This window comes from Thamnophis elegans, chromosome 3 (assembly GCF_009769535.1).
Source record: "Thamnophis elegans isolate rThaEle1 chromosome 3, rThaEle1.pri, whole genome shotgun sequence".
NCBI lineage: Eukaryota > Metazoa > Chordata > Lepidosauria > Squamata > Colubridae > Thamnophis > Thamnophis elegans.
In genome coordinates, this window is record NC_045543.1 from 85,419,641 (window position 1) to 85,442,052 (window position 22,412).

General features: G+C 38.6%; 1 protein-coding gene across 3 annotated transcripts; it reads right to left on the reverse strand.

Moving 5' to 3' along the window:
• Window positions 1-4,025: 4,025 nt before the first annotated feature.
• Window positions 4,026-21,652, reverse strand: SLC35D2 (solute carrier family 35 member D2). 3 transcript variants are annotated; one of them, XM_032212616.1, is made up of 12 exons: window positions 21,567-21,652; window positions 18,836-18,869; window positions 18,164-18,250; window positions 14,667-14,734; window positions 12,848-12,919; window positions 11,257-11,325; window positions 9,378-9,480; window positions 8,308-8,400; window positions 6,742-6,809; window positions 6,077-6,155; window positions 4,282-4,364; window positions 4,026-4,197 (listed from the first exon to the last, which is right to left on the reverse strand). In XM_032212616.1, exons 2-12 carry the CDS (start codon window positions 18,854-18,856, stop codon window positions 4,092-4,094), a joined length of 849 nt encoding a protein of 282 aa, XP_032068507.1. In that variant the 5' UTR covers window positions 18,857-18,869; window positions 21,567-21,652; the 3' UTR covers window positions 4,026-4,091. The 3 variants fall into 3 exon arrangements, with proteins under 3 accessions (XP_032068507.1, XP_032068505.1, XP_032068506.1); XM_032212614.1 differs by having other exon boundaries at window positions 21,411-21,640; XM_032212615.1 differs by lacking the exon at window positions 8,308-8,400 and having other exon boundaries at window positions 21,411-21,640.
• Window positions 21,653-22,412: the final 760 nt, after the last annotated feature.

Genomic DNA, 22,412 nt, shown 5'->3' on the forward strand with positions numbered 1-22,412 from the left:
AGGCAGGAGAGTGATCAAAATCTGGTCTATAATTCAATGCATTATTCTCATTCAGCTACTAGCTATTTATGCAAACACAGAAGATGGCCATATAGGTAGCCCTCAACATGAGCACAATTGAACCCCAAATTTCCATTGCTAAGCCCAGCAAGTGAGTTTTGCCCCATTTTATGACATTTTTTTGCCACAGTTGTCCAGCGAATAACTGCGGTTATTAAGTTAATCAATCAGTCATTAAGTGAACCTGGCGTTCCCTATTGACTTTGTCTGTCAGAAACCAGCTGGAAAGGTTACAAATGGTGATCATGTGGCCCTGGGACAATGTAACTGTCCTAAATACATGCCAATTGTTAAGCACTTGAATTTTGATCACAAGGATATTGCAACAGCCATAAGTGTGAAAATGAGTCATAAGCCACTTTTTTCAGTGCCACTGTAACTTCAAATGAATAGTTGTAAGTCAAGAACTTCCTATGATACAAATCAATCTCCCTCCCTCCCTCCCACTCTTTCCACAGCACTGATATGCATATACACATAGAGGGTGCACCAAAAGTCAACCACAAAGACAATTTATTATATAAATTATATTAAATGTTCAAATTGGTTTTTTCTCTAACCACCCCTTACACAAAGGTGGTAGTCAGCTGGTTTTGACCAGTTCTGGAGAACCGAAAGTGGAAATTTTGAGTAGTTCAGAGACCCAGTAAATACCGCCTCTGACTGGCCCTGCCCCCATCTATCCTTTGCCTCCCAAGCCCCAGCTGATCGGGAGAGAATGGGGATTTTTCAGTAACGTTTCCCTGGAGTGGGGTGGGAATGGAGATTTTATAGTATCCCTCCCCTGCCATACCCACCAAACCACGCCCACCAAGCCACGCCCACAGAACCGTTCGTAAAAATATTTGAATCCCACCACTGCCCGTACACATTTGACACATTGAATTCAAATGTTCCTAACATTTCCTCTGAAAATCAAAATAAAATTGATACATCATTGTGGCTGGCCTCTGGGGCTGACTTTTAATACACCCTGTATATGCACAAATCTTTATGCCAGATCAAGAATGCTTGTGATAGCATTTTACTTTAACAAAGCCTTAAGATGCCGAAAAAGATCTGTGCTCAAGCAGGCTTTTTCCAAAATCAACAGCTAATACTCTATTTCAGTATTTTATACCCACGATAACTGCAAGCGTCCACTGGACATTTCCTGTTTTGTCCCCTTGCCTAGAACAAAGGTGGACATAAATACCTGCATCCTTATGGTTATACATATAATATGATTACTATAAAGTTTAAAAAAAAAACATTCTGGGTCAGTTTATGTTTCTCCAAAATAGTTCTTTTAAGTACATCAGTAATTCTATTACAAAAACAGGATCTCATTTAAAACAAAGGTTGAGTCAAATCTATTTATTTATCTGATGAGTAGATCGAAACGATAAAAAACATCAATAGGCCAGTTAGCATAATTTATTACAAAAAAATTGAGGTTCATATCAATTCTTCATATTAAGTAGCTCTATAATCATAAGAGTCCTTCTCAAGGTTGGAGAGGCAAAAACAGAAAGATCAAACAGCAGGGTTTTTTTCTGAACAGCCTGCTTTTCAACAAGAATTCATTATAGTTCCCAAGGTCCCATGTCCTGAGCTGAGAGAACTGGATGGCAAGGCGTCTCCTGTCTGTCTCTGACCAGTTCAGAAAAACTTAGCAATGAAAAATATAGCACTGAGGGAACAGCACAAGCAGCTTGATGTCATGGCATTTGCTCCTAACAACCAACCGAAGCAGATCAAAGTGCATGTCGTTACTTCTTAACTCTTTTGAGCAGCAGTTTTTTATGTGGAAAAATATATTGTACTTTTCTATATGCAGGGAAAGGGGTGGGGTACAGGGGTGATGCCCTTAATACAGGGGTGGGGAACTATGGACCTTTTATCACTTGTGGACTTCAACTCCCAGAATTCCTGAGCCAGCCATGCTGGCTCAGGAATTCTGGGAGTTGAAGTCCACAAGTGATAAAGGGGAATTTATCACTTGCGGAATTCTGGGAGTTGAAGTCCACAAGTCATAAAGGGGCCATAGCTGCTCACCTTTGTTCTGGTATAAGAAACATCTGTTTCATGGTACATTTTTTTAAGATTTTTGTTCCCAATCTCCTTTTTAAAATCCCTATGTTATACAGCAATGTTTCTCAACCTTGGCAACTTTAAGATGGGTGGATCCTAGAGTTAAAATGGGTGGCAATCTTAAGCTTGGCAGGCTGGGGAATTCTGGGAGCTGAAGTCCACCCATGTTAAATTTGCCAAGGTTGAGAGACCATTGTTAAAGGACAGGGGTGTCAAACTTGATTTCATTGAGGGCCACATAATGGTTGTGTTTGACCTTGGAGGGCCGTGGGGGGGGCTAGGATGGGTGTGATCATAGTAGGTGTGGTCATGGTGGGCATAACACGGGACCGCAGTTCCACACACATGGTTTTTATACACTTATAAAAATAGAGAGGCATACATTTCTGTGATTTTGTTTTTTTAAATACATATTTGATTTACTTGATCACCCTATGAGGGACCAGATCAAGAAACTAACTCCATAGGAAGCATTCCGACAGCCAAAGGGGCATGGGGGGCATGTGTGGCTCTCCTATGCCCCATTCTGAGCCTGGACAGCCTCCTGCAGTACTCTGGCAGCCAAAATGCCCCCCACCTCCCCCATTTTCAGTAGTAAGGGACCGTGGGATGGTTCTTTGCTATTTCTAGGCTGGCACTGTGGGCCAGATCTAAGCAACCCACAGGCTGCATCTGGCCCATGGGTCTTGAGTTTGACACCCATTATAGAGGGAAGAGAATCCAGAAGCTTCAAAATAGAATTTTCACTAACTCTAACTATAGCTTAGAGTCTATTAGATCTATAGGATCACAAGTGACTTCTCCTGTTGGTCATTCATGGCTTTTTGTACTTAATTCAACAGCTGAAATTTGGATGACCCATCCATGATTATAAAACAAAAGAAGCAGCTTTGATTTCACAATGATATTCATGGAAATAAAGAACCAAAGATTAAGTGGGAGCCTGTATTTGCTACTTTAGGTACCGATTTTGTATGCTCAATCTGTAGATTACCCAATGGGCAACGCATCAGAAGTCTCTGGTTGCCACAAGAGGTCTAGAGATTGACAAACTGGTGTGAATGTTTATGAGGTCATAGTTGGCTTTTAAATAGAATGGGTAATTTTCTGGGAAGTCTCACTTGATTTAGGAAGACTATTTCTGTCTCTCCAAATAACACATTTATATTTCCTGTAGATTATCAAGCTTGGTGCAATTAGAATGACATCTCATACAATGCCTTGCTTTGAGACATGGACAAGTCTCATCTTTCTAATAATCGGAGGCATATTCAAGAGATTAGTGAGTCACCAATATTTTGCAACCTACAATCCAGAGCTAGTCAAAATAAAGAAAATGGCTGGGATCCATAAACATAGACAGTGTTATATTTATATCAACATCTATGGTATCAACAGGACTGGATTACTGAAGGCTCATTTAAATTGGTCAATCTTATAGATTCTCAGTGAAGATTCCTTGACCCCTGCCATCTATTACAAAACTTGCTAGTTAGTTTAAATTACAAATTACATTAGCAGTCTGCTGTTTCTATTTTTGATTTTAGCAGCTAGCTTTTCTACCATATTTCAAAAAGGGAGGCCAACAAATATTTGTTCTTTTCTACTTCCTAGCAAATTTTGGGTACAGGCTAATTAATGCTACTTTTGTACCAGACAGAATGCTCTTGAATGTCTGCAAAAAAACATTTCACATTCCATTTGAAGCTTGGTGCAGACATAGCCTAAACAAAAGTCACATTTTATATACCCTTAATATTCTTTTTTGGATTTTTAATCATGAACAATTCTTGGAAACTCAAAAGGTTGCAAACTATTTTGTGTACATTGAAGATTGTTTTAATATAGGACGTGTATTTTCAGGTGCATTTTTATATGTTTCAGTTATGATCTTCTGTCTAAGGAAATATCTTTGCCTAAATTGGCATCTTTGTAATTTTTCATGTTGTCTGCTTCAGTCAGCTCTTGGAACCTGGAGTTGCTTTTTCTTCATCTATGGAGGGGCAATCAGGATTGTTCTGTCCTCGTATTGCCAAGAATGAATATCTCAGCCCTCCTGCCATGCTAGGTGGAAGAAGAAAAAATAGATACAATAATAAAATAATGAACTTGCTTGAGACTATGACATGTTTTTCAAAACTCCCTTACCTGATATTGAGTCCAATGAAGTTCAACATATTAAACATGTAATCTCCACCAAACAGCATGCCAATATAAGCAACAGACACATTCTATAAAGAAAAAGCAGGGTGTGTAATTGCTACAAATGCCCACTATGATAAGTTATAAAGCATGGTTAGCATGAATGCACCTATTGACTCCTCTTTTTTGAAGGGCTTAACTACTTAGTAACAAGTCTTAGTTTCTTTATTGTTCATGCCTGAACCTAGAATACTTGCTACTTCCATCTACCTTTAAACACAGCTATGGCTTGTTTATACCATTTTTCAGTGCTTTGCTGTAGTAGGCTAAAACAGACTATCCCGCATCTGAGTAACACGCTTGTAAACAAGCATCAGACACAGTAGGTGAATTGGTAGGGAAAGGGACAGTAGGTACATTGCTACCAGTGGTGGGATTCAGCCAGTTTGCACCTATTCAGGAGAACCAGTTGTTAACTTTCTAAGCAGTTCGGAGAACCGGAAATCTCATTTTGTTTTCTTTCCCACTTTACAGGGCTAATCCTGTAAGGAAGGAAACATTCTGGTGTTGTTTCTAGCCTAATGTTTATTGCCCTGCTTACAGAAATTGCCTCTCTGGTTAACCCTTATTACATTGTAACAACTAAGGCGAAGCGCCCATTGACCTGAGTGACATTGAGTTAGCCATGCCCACACAGTCACATGACCACCAAGCCACTCCTACCCAGCTGGTCATTAGGGCAGAGAACTGGTTGTTAAATTATTTGAATCCCACCACTGATTGCTACCAACCAAGCCATATCATTTCATGCAAATCTTATTTCAGTATTCTAATGCCTTTAGACAAATTATAAGGTAACAACTAGGAAAAAACAATCCTGATCTTTCATGACTTCACGGGTAGTGGAAGATGGAAAATCTACTATACTGTTCTGTCCTGAGCCCTCTTCAGTCATTTATCTGAATATCTGAAAACTTGAAAGTAAATAAGAAACTAGGTCGAGGACAGGACAGGCAGGCAATCTAACCTCTGGGTATTGAGCCAAGAGGCTCATATTTCTTTGAATGCAAATATATCTCACTGGTTGATCTGCTGCAGTATCCATACTGTCCTCTATCTAGTTTTAAACCCTTACGTCTTGAAGTAGGCCTGTCCTCCACTTGATAATCACTTGATAAAAATGACTCTGCAAGTAACTTTGAACTGAATATAACTGGATAAATTATTCTTAGCCTACAAAAACTTCCACCAAGACATTAATACACACAGTCATAGGTCAAAACTGTAGTCAAGACACAGGACTTTTGCAGTTAGTTTTAGTGGTGGCTGGGCTCAACATTACATGCGTACTTAACTATGGTTCATAGTTTATAGTTAGAGGTTAACATTCTTAGCAACCTAGTTCAGATCTAGTGCCAAATTATAGACCATGCTATACAACCCATAACTGGATTCATACATTATGCTAAAGCCAAAACAAACAATCCAGATTAACAGTGTAGTAGCGTTATCAGAGGAGGGTTGTGCCGGCTTGGCCAAACCGATAGTGGAATTCAGGCATGGGTCACAGAACTGGCAGCGACCCAGGTCTGCCACACTCCCGAACCAGTTTCCTTGCTGCCGCTGGGCCTCTGCCATTTTGAACAATTTACACTGAACAGCGTGTATGCGAGCAAAGTGAGCACGGGCGTGCATTGCACACGCATTGCAACCCTGTAGTACAACCGACAGCAACCCACCCGATTGTAATGTAGTATATTCAGCTACTGTTATCTAATATCAACCCCTTTTGCTTACTTACTTTTATAGCACCAACTACTGCAGTTGTTAGAGCAGAATTATAATGGCTGCAGAGAACTGTAGAACACATCAGAAGAAACCTAGCATTAAAAAACAAAAAAGGACTGCATAACTTGGTTTCTTGCTTTTTGTCAAATAAACAAATGATACATGCCATAATTCTACATTGATGCTCACTACCCTATTTTATGTTGAGTTTCAGTATTTAAAATAGCCTAAGCATAATCTAAAACCTGCTTCATTTGAAGATTTAATATAAAAGTAGACAAACTAAAACTGAACTTCTACTGACTCCATCATTTTTATACGGCACCAAGTATCCTCTGGAAACTTTATCACATGATTTGCAGGATTTAAAATGTGCAACATTATCAAGGGACTCCTGTTCTAATTTCACTGACGTGGCCACTGAAAATGTCCCAAAGCAAGCTATACTGAAAAAAAAATCAGAGAACAAGGGGAAATTATTTTTGCTCTTTAATAAAAGAGATAATTCTTAAAATCTTGTGCAGCCTGATACAAAAGTTGTACTATGAGAACACTGCAGGAATCAATTGGATCTCTCTCTTTTTAGCTTATCTTACTTTGCTAATTATGCAGAAGGAGGATTTCCAAGGTGCAAATTCATGCCAGTCATTACTTGATTATTTGCCCAAGATCCCTTACCCTAGCACACAAGAAAGAAGAAACTGGAAGATAAATAAAACATTTGTCCATTGCTGGAAATTCGTGGCCTGTACAAATAAAAAAGATAAAATGTTAGATATATTTAGAGATAAAAAAATATCAATTTTTTATTGAAAAATCCAATTCACAAAAATAATTGAATTTAAAAGGGGAGGGGAAACTGCTTGATTTTTAGAAACCACACCGTGTTGTTCTGCTGGCTTCCAACAGGTTGGCACTGCTTCACATTACAGATTTCCTTTCCTTTGTAAATCATTAATTACTGGTTTTGAGGGTTTTTGTCTCTCTCTCCCAAGACACACGCATGCAGATTCCCACAGACTTCACAAGTAACCATTAAGAGCACATGACATCTCCATGCAACTCCATGCCACAACTCCCAAATAGTTGGTAGCCATTTAATGGTAGCCATGCAACGTTTAAATGAGCCAATTTGGTATAGCGTTAAGGTATCAGGCTAGAAACCAGGAGATTGTGAGTTCTAGTTCCACCTTGGACCAGTCACTTTCTATCAGCCTTAGGAAGAAGCAATGGCATACCACATCTGAAAAACCTTACCAGGGACACTGCAGGGATAATATGTCCAGGGAATCACTGAGTATCAGACACAAATGAACAGAAGAATAAAAAATGTTTGAATGAAGGTTCTCAGAGAAAAATAGTTCTTCTCAGTCAATACCAAATAACAGCCAAGATAACCTGAAAGGATGGATGCAGTGGTGGGATACGACTGGTATGCCTCCGGTACGGGCATACCGGTACTGTTCCAGTATGGTGCTTCAGAGGGCCCACCTGCCCACCCGCGCTCCTTACTAGTATTTGAGCTGATCGGGGCTTTCGTGCAAGCGCATGGAGCATACGGTGCCTGCGCAACGCTCCGCCAAGCGGCTGGAGTATCGTGGAACCATCACAGAGCATCGCAGGCAGTAAGTACGGATGCGCGTGCTGCACACATGCTGTGCATGTGCTGCATGCATACGATGGATGCACGGTCCAGTTGCATTCTACCAATTGCAATAGGATCCGAAACCCACCACTGGATGGGTGGCTAAAGTTTATAGAAGACTAATATTGCTCCTTAATCTTAAAAAGAGATCTGTGGTGGTGTAGTGGTTAGAGTGCAGTACTGCAGATTACTTCTATTGTCTGCTGGCTACATGCAATTTGGCAGTTCAAATTTCACCAGCTCAAGGTTGACTCAGCCTTTCATCCTTCTGAAGTTGGTAAAATGAGGACCCAGATTGTTGAGGGCAATATGCCGACTCTGTAAACCACTTAAAGAGGGCTATAAAGCACTCTGAAGCAGTATGTAAGTCTAGGTGCTATTGATAATCTCCTGTTCTGTTCCTAACCAAAATGAGGTTTCATATCTTATACTAAACCATTACTTGTAATGTTATAAAATCAATCACCTCATAGAGGACAAAATCCTACATTTTTACTTCATGAGCAAAAGGGTCCCAATGATCATTCCAAAAATATACATTTAGGACCCAAGCCAATTAAAGCATTATTGTACCTGTTTGGTTCCTAAGCTCTACTTACCTGCTGGAAATCTCCAGTGAAAAAACTGATGAGAACTGTAGGAATTACCATAAAGCAGGCATTATAAAAAATTACTCCATATCTTCCCAGTTCCTGTATAAACAAATATACACATATACATATACATATACATATACATACACACACACACACACACACACACACATAATCTGAGAAATGGTCAGGAACTCTTACGTTCCTGAAGGATTCAGTGCTGAGATATTTATGGTAGCATATATAGAAGTCAGTAAATTAAATGAATCTTGAAGATTCTGTTTGAAAGCATGTAAGCCTGGGTAATATAAACTGTTTATCAAATAAGATTCTTTGTTGAAAATTTAGTGAGAATAACAGTATGGTAATGAATTACCATCCTGAATTAATTATCCTTCACTAAAACAGAACAAAGAGCCAATAGCAAGAATGTTTTCATATAAATGTGTAGTCAGATGGAAGCAATATGTATGGATAGAAATATGAGGTACCACTATCAGAGTCTGGAATGGCAATTGGCTTAAGCCAGGGTTGAAAAACCTTTTTCAAATTGATTATGACATTTGATTCGTGATCACATTCTGGAAGTTGGCTCAGGCAGGACAAAACGTAGTTAAATTTGCATTCAAATTCAGTTCAAATTACACTAATTAAATATAATTTCAAGAATCAAATACTTGAGTGTATACAATTTTTTTCCCTTTAAAATATCAATTTGTCAACTTTTTAAACCATGAGATCATTGCTTCCTTGCTTACATGAAGCACAGCAGTCAGCTACATAACTTAATACATAATAATTGACAAAACAGCAGTATTTAAGTTATAAAAGTGAATGAAAACTTCACAAAGACATTACAGTAAAATATTTATAACTTTGGGAAAAGACACTTATGGTCTACAAATATTTTTTTAAAAGATATTCCAATATATCAGGCTTTTTATGAGTATTAAGAAAACTGTACAACATCTAAACTTTACGTTGACTTAATGGAGGCTCTATGAAAACTATAGATAAAATTATAAAGCCCATGTTTAAACAAAGACAAAGAACACCTAAAATATCTGCACAATTACCTGAGGGTCAATTTTTTGTTTGGTATAAACACCATTTGCTGCTGTGAAGACATCATTCAGCAAAACAGAAACATAGCCTTCCATGCTGAAAGCTAAATCTGATCTGGAAAATAAAATATGGAAATATAGACTAATTTAAACAACATAAATTTAAATAACAGTTTTCTTTGCAGTGACATATTCTGTCTGCTCTCCAAATTGTATCCATATTATAAACAAGAGATAACTTGCAAAGTAAGAACTCTGGAAAAAATCATTCTAGTCTTTTTTTTTTAATAAAGTAAACATATTGAGAAGATTCAAAGCTTAGAGAAACATCACTTGGTCATTTTGTAAAATATATTATGTACAAGCTGGTTTGCTATTTAAAGTAGATTTCGAATGTGAGAGTTTAAGCAGACAACAATTACACCAACAAATAAAATATTTGATGGAGATGTTGAAATTACAGTGAGATAAGACATTGGGTAGATTAAGAAGGAAGTTCCATAGAATCTTACTATATGAGCACAAACCACACACATTAACCTCAAGAAATAATAATATTATAGCCTTTATAATATATAAAGCCCTTCATGGTATTGGACCTGGGTACTTGAGAGACTGCCTGCTGCCAATTACCTCCACTAGACCGATTAGATCCCACAGATTAGGCCTCCTCCGAATTCCATCCGCCGGCCAGTGTCGACTGGCGACTACCCGGAGGAGAGCCTTCTCTGTGGCTGCTCCGACCCTCTGGAACGAACTCCCCGTGGAGATTCGAACCCTCACCACCCTCCAGGCCTTCCGCAAAGCCCTTAAAACCTGGCTGTTCCGACAGGCCTGGGGCTAAAGAATTGTTGCCCCCGTCTCGAATGGTATGACTGTCATGTGTTTTAAATTATGCATTGTTTTGTGTCGTTTTAATTTTTTGTTTGTATCCCCCTTCCCTGGTTTGAGTTGTGAGCCGCCCTGAGTCCCCTTCAGGGGAAAAGGGCGGCATATAAATAAAATAAACATTCAACATTCAACATAACAATAGCAATAGCATTTAGGCTTATATATCACTGCACAGTCTTTTATAGCATTCTCTGGATGGTTTACAATGTAAGCATTATTTGCATATTGACCCCAACAATCTAGATCCTTATTTTACCAACCTTGAAGACTGAATCAACCTTGAATCCCATCGAACTCCAGGCTGTGGGCAGTTTGCCTACAATAGAGCACTTTAACCACTGTGCCACCAGGGCTATGTTTCATATTCAATTGCTTTGAAAATATATTTGTTTGGTTTGGCAGGAAAAATACTAGAAACTGCAGTTCTCCCAGGGCTCTGTTATTACTACTCTCCAATCTACCAGGACACTTTTATCATACAGTATAAAGCATGATTTATTGTAAGAGCTTCAGTGTAATTAACAATGGACTCGGGCCGTTGTGATTCTAACAGTAAGTGACAGGCTAGAATAATTTCCCCAGTTCATTCCAAATTCTGAACTCCTGTGCAAGAGTCACTCAATTCATTTTGGATCATCTTTGTTTAAGAAAAGTCAATGGCATGTTCTTCTGTTTTGCAGCACAGTCGAGTTCATCTGAAAATAATTTCCAAATTACTGTCATTGTTGATCAAAAGCACTTTTATCCATTTCATAGTTCTCTGAAAGTTCAATGATTACATCTCCCAGAACTCCTAGCCAATTGGCCAAGCTAGATGGGAATTTGGGGAGTTGAAATGCCACCTATATTTAGGATACTAGGTTGGAGAAGGCGGCTACAGAAAACTGCAGTGTACAAATAGTTACTGTATCTATCATTCTTCCAAACAATGACCTACAAAGGAATATTATTTCTCGCCAATATTAAGAAACAAGTAAGGTGTTCTAAAGAAAAGTCTTACCCTGCTGCTATTAAGGCCCCCACAATGATTGCAAACACACTGATTATAATGCCCAGCGGAAAGCGTTTCCTGTAAAAATAAATGATATCTCTCTAAATGCATATTCAGGAATTAAGACATTGAGATTCCAGAAGGAGTGAGACATCTTTGTTTTTACTTGATCCATAGGAGAACATAATCACATTTTCATCCCAAAGGATTTAAAGCCTCTACATGTAGATGGTACAAATACAACACTTGGTATATACAGAAAGAGTTTGGAACAATTCTTTGTTCCAAAAAAGGAATTCTTAATAAAGGACTAGATAGTACAGAACTAGGTGGCCCAATCTGATATATAGCAACCCCCCCCCCTAAATCAGCCTCATTCAATAATTAATTAGTCAATCAAAGTCAGTGTTCACTTTTACAACTTTCTAGAGATTAAGCAGTACAGGTAGTCCTCAACTTACGACCACAGTTGAGTCCAGAATTTATGTTGCTAAGTGAGAAATTTGTTGAGTGAGTTTTGTCCCATTTTACGACTTTTCTTGCTACACTTGTTAAGTGAATCATTGCAGTTGTTAAATTAGTAACATGGCTGTTAAGTGTATTTGGCTTCCCCATTGACGCTGCTTGTCAGAAGGTCGCAAAAGGTGATCACATGACCCCAGGACACTGCAACCGTCATAAATATGAATCAGTTATCAAGCATCCAAATGTAAATCATGTGACCATGGGGCTGCTACAACAGTTGTATGAAAAATGGTCATAAGTCACTTTTTTCAATGCTACTGTAACTTTGAACTTTCACTAAACAAACTATTGTTAAATGTCTATGAAGTGGAACAACGTGCTTCACAAATACTGTCAAATTCTAAGAAGGGAAAAATACTGAGTTCAATAGAACTGATTCCTGGGAACTGAATCAAAAACTCAGTTACTCAGAGACAGCAAGCAATTAATAGATAACGCAACATACTAATATCTGTACTTTCTTGGGAGGGGAAACTGTTTTTAATATTTTTGAGGCTTGTTTATAGGTCAACAGAATATCCATATAGTTACAGGGAAAGTACTGGAGTTTCTAAAATGCAGGACAAAGAAAAATATAGAAGAGGAAGACGAGGAAGACCTTGTGTGTAAAAGAAGGAAGAGGAGCAGCTGCAGGATGACTAGATGTTCATTTCAGAAATATCACAGAAAACATAACAGAAAACCCCTTGCTGCCCTCTAGGGGCCATCTGAATTTTGGCAAGCCAGAACTGGTAGGATGAGGATAGGAAAGAGACAAGGTGGCTAAGAGAAGGAAAGAAAGAAGGCAGCCAAACAGAAATCAGGAAAACAGTGGCTTAGAAGAAAAGGCAAAAGGAAGAGCCAAGAAAAAGATTTGTGCTTGACCAAAATATCACACTACAGTGGAAGAAAGGCACAAAGGGGAAGAGCTGCCTTGAACTGAAGCTACAACTGAAAACTGGAAATTATTTGCCCAAATAATTTTAAGCAGTTCAAAACGTCTCCTCAAATTCTTATTAGTCAACAAAATGCATTGGTTCACTATGTGACTCGATAAACCATTGTGGTATTTCAGAAATGAGAGGCAAATACTCACCCAAGAATAATAATTTCCAGCAGTAATGTAAGAGGAATGGTAAACTTCCTCAGGACTGTAAACATTGGCAAACTGTATTTAAAGAGAGAGTGTGTGTGAGTGTAACCAGTTTGTGTCAGTAGCAAACTCCCTCATGACTGATTATCTATCTTTACTACTTTCATCCTCAGCTTCATCTGACATTAAGAATGCACTAAATAAATGCTCAGTTGCAAAGCCAAATGTCAGTCTGACACCAAAGAAAGTTTAGACAGTAGAATAGCTGGAAGTAAGAATTAAAAAAAATAGACTTGGCATCAGTATCATACAATTTGTTTCCAGTAATTTCCTTTTTACTGAGTTAAAATTAGTTCTCAAGTAGTCAGTGATATGGTATTTTCCACGAATAGCTATCTAAATGCTGACAATCGAAGCAACTATGGAAAAGATTTTGGTGAGCCAGAAGTCAGAAACTAATAAACAGTCTTCTTTAACCTGGACTGGAAGCCCCCATGCTGGGAGGGACACTTGGACATCAATTGTTTCAATTTCTACCATCAAAATGATGTTATAGGGCACTGCACGCCAGAACAACTAGACACAAGGACAGTTTTCCCCAAATGCCATCACTCTGCTTAATGACTAATTCCCACAACACTATCAATAATTTACTAAGACTATATTACTATTATTCTCTTCCTTCCTAGTATCTATCTCTCCCCACTTATGACTATAACTATGTTGCTTGTATCTTTCAATTTATATTGTTTTTATTTGATTCCTTGTACGATTTGATAGCTTATTAGTAACCTTGACTATCACTAAGTGTTGTATATTTTTATTCTTGATGAATGTATTTTATTTTCCTTATGTACACTGAAAGCATATGCACCAAAGACAAATTCCTTGTGTGTCCAATTATACTTGGCCAATAAAGAATTCTGTTCCATTAATACAGAAGAATGTCCTAATATTACTGTATTAGATTAATGGATAATTAGAAATCCACGGGGTGTCTAAGTCAAAATGCAAATTCCAAATATTTATTCCTAGTTACCAAAAGCCCAAAATAATCACACATACTTATGAGTACACTAGGGTGCTTCTTTCAGCAGAGTGGGAAATGACCAGTGCATGCCCAAGAGAAAAATTAGCAACCTTTCCAGATATTTCCACACAGTTGCATGTCCTGATGCAGACAGCAAACAAATAACTGGCAAAAGCTTGTGAGATCAGCAAATATGAGGATAGTGTATGCATTAGAATCTAAATACCATGTTACTTGAATTACACTCAAGATCTTTAGTTATGCTTCCTTGATGTACTGATATAGCTATTCAAACCTGTACATTGGGATTCACCTACAAATCTGTTAAGCAATGGGGTGAGACTGGACTCAACTAAAACTGTTACATGACATAAAATTTTCTATTTAGGCAGCAGACTCCTCAAGCAATATATTCTAACCATCCCTCTAAATTTTTCACAGGATGAATGGCCCATTGTCTAATCAACATCCATTTTCAATGTCCACTTTCAGCAGTCAAAGATGAAGAACACATCGGTCATCCAAAAGAGAGAAAGAAAATGTCAAAACACAAGGATAGAAAGTAGAATGACTAGTTGTAAAGTCTCTTTACAGGTATCAGTTCCTAAGCCCAACACTTATCTTTATAAACTGATTTTATACACTAGAATGTCCAAAGCAATGCTTTGGCAGGAGGATGCTTTTGTGCAAAAATATATTCTATTTTTAACAGTCTTGGGGGGTGGGGTTTGAAATTTACAAAGGATTAAATAAGAAGAAACTATCGGTTTAGGTTTACCACCTGGACTTTACCTTAGCTTGCCTATGCTTGATAATCCACTTATATGATTTCCAATATAAATCAGAGGAAGTGGAAACAACTGTAATAAAATAAATGCACCATTCAGATTATGCCATTTCACTCCACTCTGGAAGAAATCTGTTCAAATTAATTCATAAACCATAGGCTGTTTAACACCAATAGAAACAGACAAATTAGCAGGCTTTATAAATGAACATCACTTGTTAGTATTTGATTCTTTGCATGACCTTGCTCCTGTTTATATCAATAAAATTATATTTAAACTACCAAACAAAACTATTGGACTCATCATGATGACAATAAATTAACATATATAATGTTTTTCTCTAGGCATTTGTTGCCATGTGTGCAGATGAAGATTATCATTTGCATTCACTTGGAATTCATAAATATAAAACCCATCCAGATTCATGGTGACTATGGCTATGTCCATGATGTTTACTTAGCAACAGTAGTGTTGGAAGAAATGTTCTTCTGGGTTCAGTTCCAAGTGGAGAGAAAGACACTGGAAACATGGAGGCTATTTGGAAAGAGGGTTTTAATGGTGCATGGGACCACATGCTTTGAGGTCCTGGAGAAAAAGGGGATCACATGCCTTGAAGATCTTGAAGAAAAAGGGAAAGAGATGCTGAGAGTGCCCTGGTTTTATGCCCTCTCTGCCCCCCCTTTAGAGTTTTCTGTTCCTGTACAAGAAATGTATCCCACTGGCTATCAGACTCCCAGAGGGAGGGGGGTCTTAGTTAACTTTATATCCCAGGTGCCATGTGGTGAGATCTGTTGCTAGATGGGTAGAGTGCTAATCCTATCATGTCCTGAGGGCCATGTCTGAATCTGAAGGGGTAGATCTTTGTTATGTAGAATAGACTGGCTCAGGCCTTAATGGCCCATTGACAAAGGGTGTGTGTGTGAGAGAGAGTTTCTGCCTTGCTTTTAGGGGAAATATTCTGCCCTTTTAACATTTCCTAAAATATCTCATTTTCCTAGGAGAGAGGTGGGTACTAACTTCCTACAGTGGAGAAATAGTTTTCTACTTCCCTCATCTATATTATTTTTCCCAATTCCCAGCCTTACTGATTCTTCATCTCAGCACTAAAAAGTCTGGTTATTTTATGAGGTAAACCAAGTTTAGCTAAGTGCTGCCACCTAATAATTGCATGGTCACAAACATCTTGGTTGCGTAGAACTGATCTAGAACCAAAATCCCAAGAGCTTGAATATTAGATTAGCAGAGGGTTTCCCCCCCAACTAATATATCTGGAGACCCCATTTCATCCCAAGCCCCAGAATCTGCAATATTTTGTGGGTTGGATTTTTATTCAGAAACAATTATCATTGTGCAATTCAAATACATGCATAAGCTATAGCAACTGACGTGTATGTTGCTGAGTTTATTTTTAAGAAGACACAATGGAAAACAATAATAATCATGCATGGAAAGAATCTAGCAATTCTACCATGCAAATTCCCCATAAGGGTAAAATGAGCGGCAGAGACTCCCTAACGTAGAGAATGTGCAAGAGTCTGAAAGCAAATATTGCATCCACCAAGGAGAAGGAAGATTGAGAGATTCACACTTTCCCTTTTAAGCTTTCAAGAACAAAGCTTTACAACAAATGCTGTCTCCTCTGAAGCTTCAGTCGGTCAAATTATTACATGAAATTTCAACGAATGGATAAGTATCTTTAAATAGGAATGCATGTCCTATGGTCTCTCCCACACTGACAGGCAAGTCTGGGACTGTAGCCTAGGCTGAGAAACTGTGGGCAATCCTTTCCCTTGGCAAGAGCTAGCTTTCTTGCTGTCCAGCTGGCATCCCTTTTGTAGGGAAGAGCCTTCTTCTGAGCCAAGGAAGGGAGCTGTTTCAAGGCCAGGCCTCTTTGAAGGGCCAGGGGAGTTTGGCAGACATGAACTCACAGCTGTTTCTTCCACCCTGTGTTTTGCCTCAGCTTGTGTTCATCTCTCCATCTTCCTTTTCCCCTCACTCCAAAAGAGCCCCCATCCCACTCTCACACTTTAAACTCATACGCTTTGCTTGCAAATACTTAGTCCTTGGCGAGGAGGGTTACTCCAAAACATGCTAAGAGTTTTCCCTTCACCATAAAATGGCCTGACTTTCTCTAGTGTCGTGTAATAGAGTGAGCTCCTGTTACTTGTCTCAGCTTCTGCCAACCTAGCAGTTCGGTGTTTAGTCATCCTGGCCACATGACCACAGAGACATCTTCAGACAGTGCTGGCTCTTCGGCTTTGAAACTGAGATGAGCATCACCCTCTAGAGTCGGGAATGACTAGCACATAGGTGCAAGGGGAGCCTTTACCTTTAATTTTTATGAGGAGTGTTTAAAAGGAGTAGGGCTTTAACCTATTGATTGGGCCTGTCCTTTGATTCCCCCCTCCCAATTGGGAGCATTTTAAGGAGCACAAATGGTGGCACAATTTTGTTGCTTAAACCTCCTTACACAGGCGTGGAAACTCCAGCTCTCCCATCCCAATGACATTGTGACTTACCCTTATGGCATCATCATGACATCACCACAAGGGAAAATCCCAGGCATGAGGCAGATTGTTCAAAATGACTTGCTGAATGAACCTCAACTGCAAACAGAGTAAGCTATAAAATGATTTCTATGGTTTTGACTTTAGCTAGCTGATGAGAACTAAATAGCTTGAAATAGATCTATACTAGTCTCCCTTCATTTATTTATCAGCACAAATGCAACACAAATGTAACAAAGGCAACAGTAAAAATTATGGCTTTCTGTCGTGATGGTCTCTTGTGATGAGCTGATAGACAGAGAAAGGAAGCAGTATGCTTCCTCCCATATTTGGGCATACCAGGGGTTGTGACACAATACACACACACACACACACACATATATTTAAAGTCACAACCCCTGGTATGCCCAAATATGGGAGGAAGGTCACACTTCCATTCTCTGTCCTTCGGCTCGTCACAAGAGACCATCCAGACAGAAACCCAATATTTTTTACTGTTGCCTTTTTGTTACATTTGTTATGTTTGTGCTGATAAATAAATAAAGGGAGACTAGTATAGATCTATTTCAAGCTATTTAGATCCCACACCTTGCATTTAGAGCAGAAATTAACAACTAATTTAATGTTTAATTTAGCTCTAATTTGGTGACTGAACACTAAAGGAAATGGACTGGTTGGAATTCAAACATAACAAGTGGAAAAATGAATATACTTAATTATTTTGCATATTTCAATAAGTATTATAAGGGAAATGCTGATGAACAACTTGAAGAAACACCATGGACTTAGTTTGAGTAACTGAATTCTTTCTAACAAAGTAAATAACATTAGGAAAAAAGCAGTACAGTTCTCCTTATGAACCTTAGAGAATTAATGCCCTAACACGTTGATTATATAAGCACAGAACTGAATCAGGTGCATGCTCCAAAAGAATTTAAGAACATTTTTTCACTTGGCAATATTAAAACCCATGCAAGGAGTTAATCATTCTTACCTTTGTAGGGATGCTTTTGTCAAGATCAGGAAAATGAATGACCTTGTTTAATTTTGACACATATAAGATGAGAATAGTGGTTACCATCTAAAAGAAAAAGGAAACAATCACACACAGCAACAAAATATTTCCTTATGCAGCTTCGGTGGGTTATAGATACTGTACTGGTTATGAAGACCTGTTTGCTTTGTTTTTAATAACCCCACACAACACTCAGTTTGCAAACTACACCTATGGCTACAGAACCCCAGTTTGACTTGCATGGGAGTTCTCATACATTTTTGTGCTCTTTTTCAACCGTGAAGATTTCAAAAAAATTAGATCATGCTTAAAAATGTTAATCCTAAACAATCTAGGATTGTAAACAATCTTAGCATTGTTTACAAAAATAAAGAAAAATCCCCTCTCTCAAGGAAAATCTTGACCCTGCTCATTTTGTTTTCATGACACCTACCTTTCTCTGAGCCTCCAAAACACTAACATTGTTTCAGTCACCAGAATTTGACCCATCCCTGTTACAATTCTACTTTATAAAAGCTCTTGAAAGGGGTGTAAGCAAAGAAAACTCTGTCAAGAGGAAGTAAATCATCTGCATTTTATCTTTCAACCACTGGAAAACCTATATTTGTAAATTAAAATATATACCATTTAATCACTTATCTAAGAACATACCTGTCCTACTCCTAGAAACATTGGAGATGGGAATCTAGAAAGAAAATAGTGACATTTGTTTATGCACGCATGTATTTGTGTGAGTCTGTGATTTTATTGTATATTTTAGTTTAGAAAGAAGGGGCACATATATGCAAACATGCACATATCAGAATCTATCAAAATTTAAATTGTTAAATATCTGTAACTTGTTTTTAAAAAAAGATTATCCAACGCAACAGTCACATATGGATTTCTTGTATGTAATGCAATCCATACAATATGCACTTTGGAAGCAAATCAAGCCTATATTTCTAATTACACAAAATAATAGAGCAGGGGTATGCAACCTTGGCAACTTTAAGAATCACGGACTGGGGAATTTTGAGAGTTAAGGTTCACAGGTCCACAAGTGCCAGGATTCAACACCCCTGTTATAGAGAAACAAAATGATAAAGAGCATGTTTTTTTTTTAAAAAAGCTGTGGATATCAAGGTTATACAAGATCATACAATAAAAACAGCCAGGAAAATGCCAAGAATAGGATCCCTAAAGATGAAAATGTGATTAAGAAAATATTAGATTGTACAGAAATGTGTAGATTAAAACTAGCAATTAAAGGAAAGGAAGAATCTGATTATTATAACATATGGGGGTTAGAAAATGAATATGGATAAAAAGTATAAAATTAAATAATTTAGGAAGAGAAATGTTATAACAGGCAATACGTTAGGTTGTAATGTTAAAATAAGAATAGATGTATATAAAGAATTTGGTGGTAAACTTTAACTATTATGACACCAAAAAAAATAGTACTCAGACAACACACTGATTAATGAATGATGAAAAGTTTATTTTAAAAGGAAAAAAATAAAAAAGGAAACCTGCAAGTGAAGTGTCAGACTATAAAGAGGCAAATGTTACCTAACAACAAAGATAAAGATCCAATAACATGAATATTTGCTGCTAATCAATTCCAGGAGTCTGTCTTGCAAAGAAGCTACTCTTCTCTATTCTATACATGTGCCATTTGATAGACCTGTTTTCTTATGCCAATCTGTTTCATTAAAGGCCTGCAGGCTCCATCTGCTGGAGCCAGAGTTAATATCACATTTCTTATCCAACTGTACTGGCCTTGGAGCCCTCCCACAGCACAATATACTGTACAATCTTGCACAGGATCCTGACTTGTCTGGAAATATGGCCTGGCTTGTAAGGGACTTGGTCTTTGATCTGTTTGTGCCAAACTTGAAGTCCTTATTCATCTGGGCTAGTTATTATCTTTTTTTGTTGTTGTTGAATCCTTGCTGCTGGAGCAGGGTTTAAATTCTTAATGTGGATGATAAATTGGAGGGGGGGGGTATCTATGTGTCTGAAATGTATTTGTGCAAAAAAGCCAAGTTTACACAACATAATAAATCATAAATCATGAATTACAACTGTCAACAATTATAGAAAATTCATGAGTTGTGGTAAGCCTGTAAGAAATTAGGGCCACAAGATCTGGACTACAAGAATCGGTGTAACTGCTAGATGGCCAGAAAGAATTAAAAATATTTCTGGAGCACATACATAGTTTGGTGTGATGTATCCATCTCAACTGCAAAATTATGGCTCCAAAAATGGCTAGCAAAAATGCTTCTTCTGCTTGGATAAGAGCTACTTTGTTTGTACTTCAGGATTTTTTAATGGTCCACTGGCATTCAGCTTCTATAGCCTCTGTGTAGAAATTACCAACTTTGTAATTAATTTTCAAATATATGACACAAATTATTCCTCCTGGCTAATCACAGGACTCTGGACCTGGATCTGAGATCCAGAGCAACTAATGGTAAACTGTAACCACTTTGAGATACATTTCCTGGAAAAGATCCTGTTTTGGGGTTACAATAATATTGTAGACTGGTAATAAATTGGCTTAATGTTGAATTTATTGATGTAATGAAATAATTGTAAAAATAAATGAAATATTTGTTTTCATCACAAAAGCCCTTACTGTTGGTAAGGACTACAGGTTACAAAACTCCAGACAGCCACTAGATGGCAAGAAAGAATCAATTTACTGTAAATGTATCTATTCACTACCATTAGCTAAAATATTACTCAGATCTGGACAGTCAAGCTTTGGCTAAACAACTGTGATTGAAGAATGCATGTCCAAATTCTCCTCTCGGTCTGCTTCAAGCGTATTATGAGTTGAGCAAGAATTTTGGACTCAGCCTTCCGAGTCCGACCCAGAATCTATGTGACTGCAGCTCGTATTTCTCGCGCCACTAATCAAAACCACCTTTTAAAAAAATGCACCGGTAAATTTGGAAAAAAGCTGGAGACAATCCTAAAGAAGTATTTCTCTCTTCGAGGCTGCGCATAGAAATCCTCCAGAAAACGAGGAGGTAGCCCCAAGACGCTTCAAGAAAATAGGAAGCGGGAAAAGAAGACAACGGACCATTCCAATCCCGATCGCTTTTCGATGGGAAAAGCCCCCTCAGCTGAGACAGGGACGAAGGGAAGGCAGGCGTAGCTTTGGGCTGATTTGAAGCCCGACCGCTCCGCTTTCCAGCAGGTTCGCCGCAACACCTTCCTCCTCTGATCTCACCTGTACACTGTCAGCACTGTCTTGTTTACCAGAACGATCAAGAAAGAGCAGGTCCCATAGAAAAGGGCGGAGAGCAGTTTGGGAAGAGAGGACCGGGCAGGGAGAGATGCAACCGGCTCCTGGCCCGGCTTCTGGGCGGCTTTCATGGTTTCGCACCTGTGCAACAGGTATCCATCTGCCGGTCACACGAAATGACATCCCCGCCACAGGCCGGGCAAAGGGCGACTGCAGCCCTTCCTCGCTAAAGGAAACGAGGCAGAACAGGAAGCTCGTACCTGGTTTGCCTGTCTCCACCCACGCGGCTGTGACACCCTCTTTCTTCCGTTAAAATGCCTCGGAGCCGGGCTGCCGCGGGCAATTCGACCGCGCCCTGGAACAAGCTTCGTTTATTGAGCGACCTGTGGAGCTCAGAGGATCGGCGTGCGCTTTGCGCTGCTTTAGTTTTCCTGCCGTTATTGAGCATGGAGGACAAGAGGGAACCTTGTCGTCATAATAGCCTGCCCGGGATCAGCCTTTTTCTAGCCCGGTGTCCTGCAGCTATGGTGCAGCGGCTAAGAAAGCTGGAAGTTGTGGTCTCACCAGACGCGGAAGACAGAAAGATGGGAAAGGTTGAACTAACCAAAATCAGTACATTTTCTCTTTCAGAAGCAGCTTTCCCCTCCGTTCTAACAGAGACATTTATTTGAAAGGATTCTTGCTTTTGTGCTCTATCTTCCATCCTAAAAGAATGGTGAAAGTTCGGGTTACCCTTCTATTGTTAAGTGTGATGGTGATCTAGATCAACTGGGTGGAAGCAAATTGCTAAGTTGATTGTTAGCAGCCATCTCTTATGGAAAAATGAAAACTTTTTCTACTATGTACCACTTTACAGTAAATTCATTGTTTGAAAAAAGGCAAATAAAAACATTTTTGCCAGAGCAACCTCCTTATTAGTTTTTAGTTAGGTGATTGGAAGTGCAGCTACCCAGAAAGTTTTTTAAAAAATATTCATTTCCTATCTTT

Bases quoted from the DNA above. Each gene is read 5' to 3' on its own strand.
- SLC35D2 (XM_032212614.1), bottom strand. From the start codon at position 21,556: ATGAAAGCCGCCCAGAAGCCGGGCCAGGAGCCGGTTGCATCTCTCCCT. The intron at 11,326-12,847 runs GTGAGTATTTGC...TTATTTTTACAG, and splicing joins CTGGAAATTATTATTCTTGG to GAAACGCTTTCCGCTGGGCA. The intron at 4,198-4,281 runs GTAAGGGAGTTT...TCTTCCACCTAG, and splicing joins TTCATTGGACTCAATATCAG to CATGGCAGGAGGGCTGAGAT.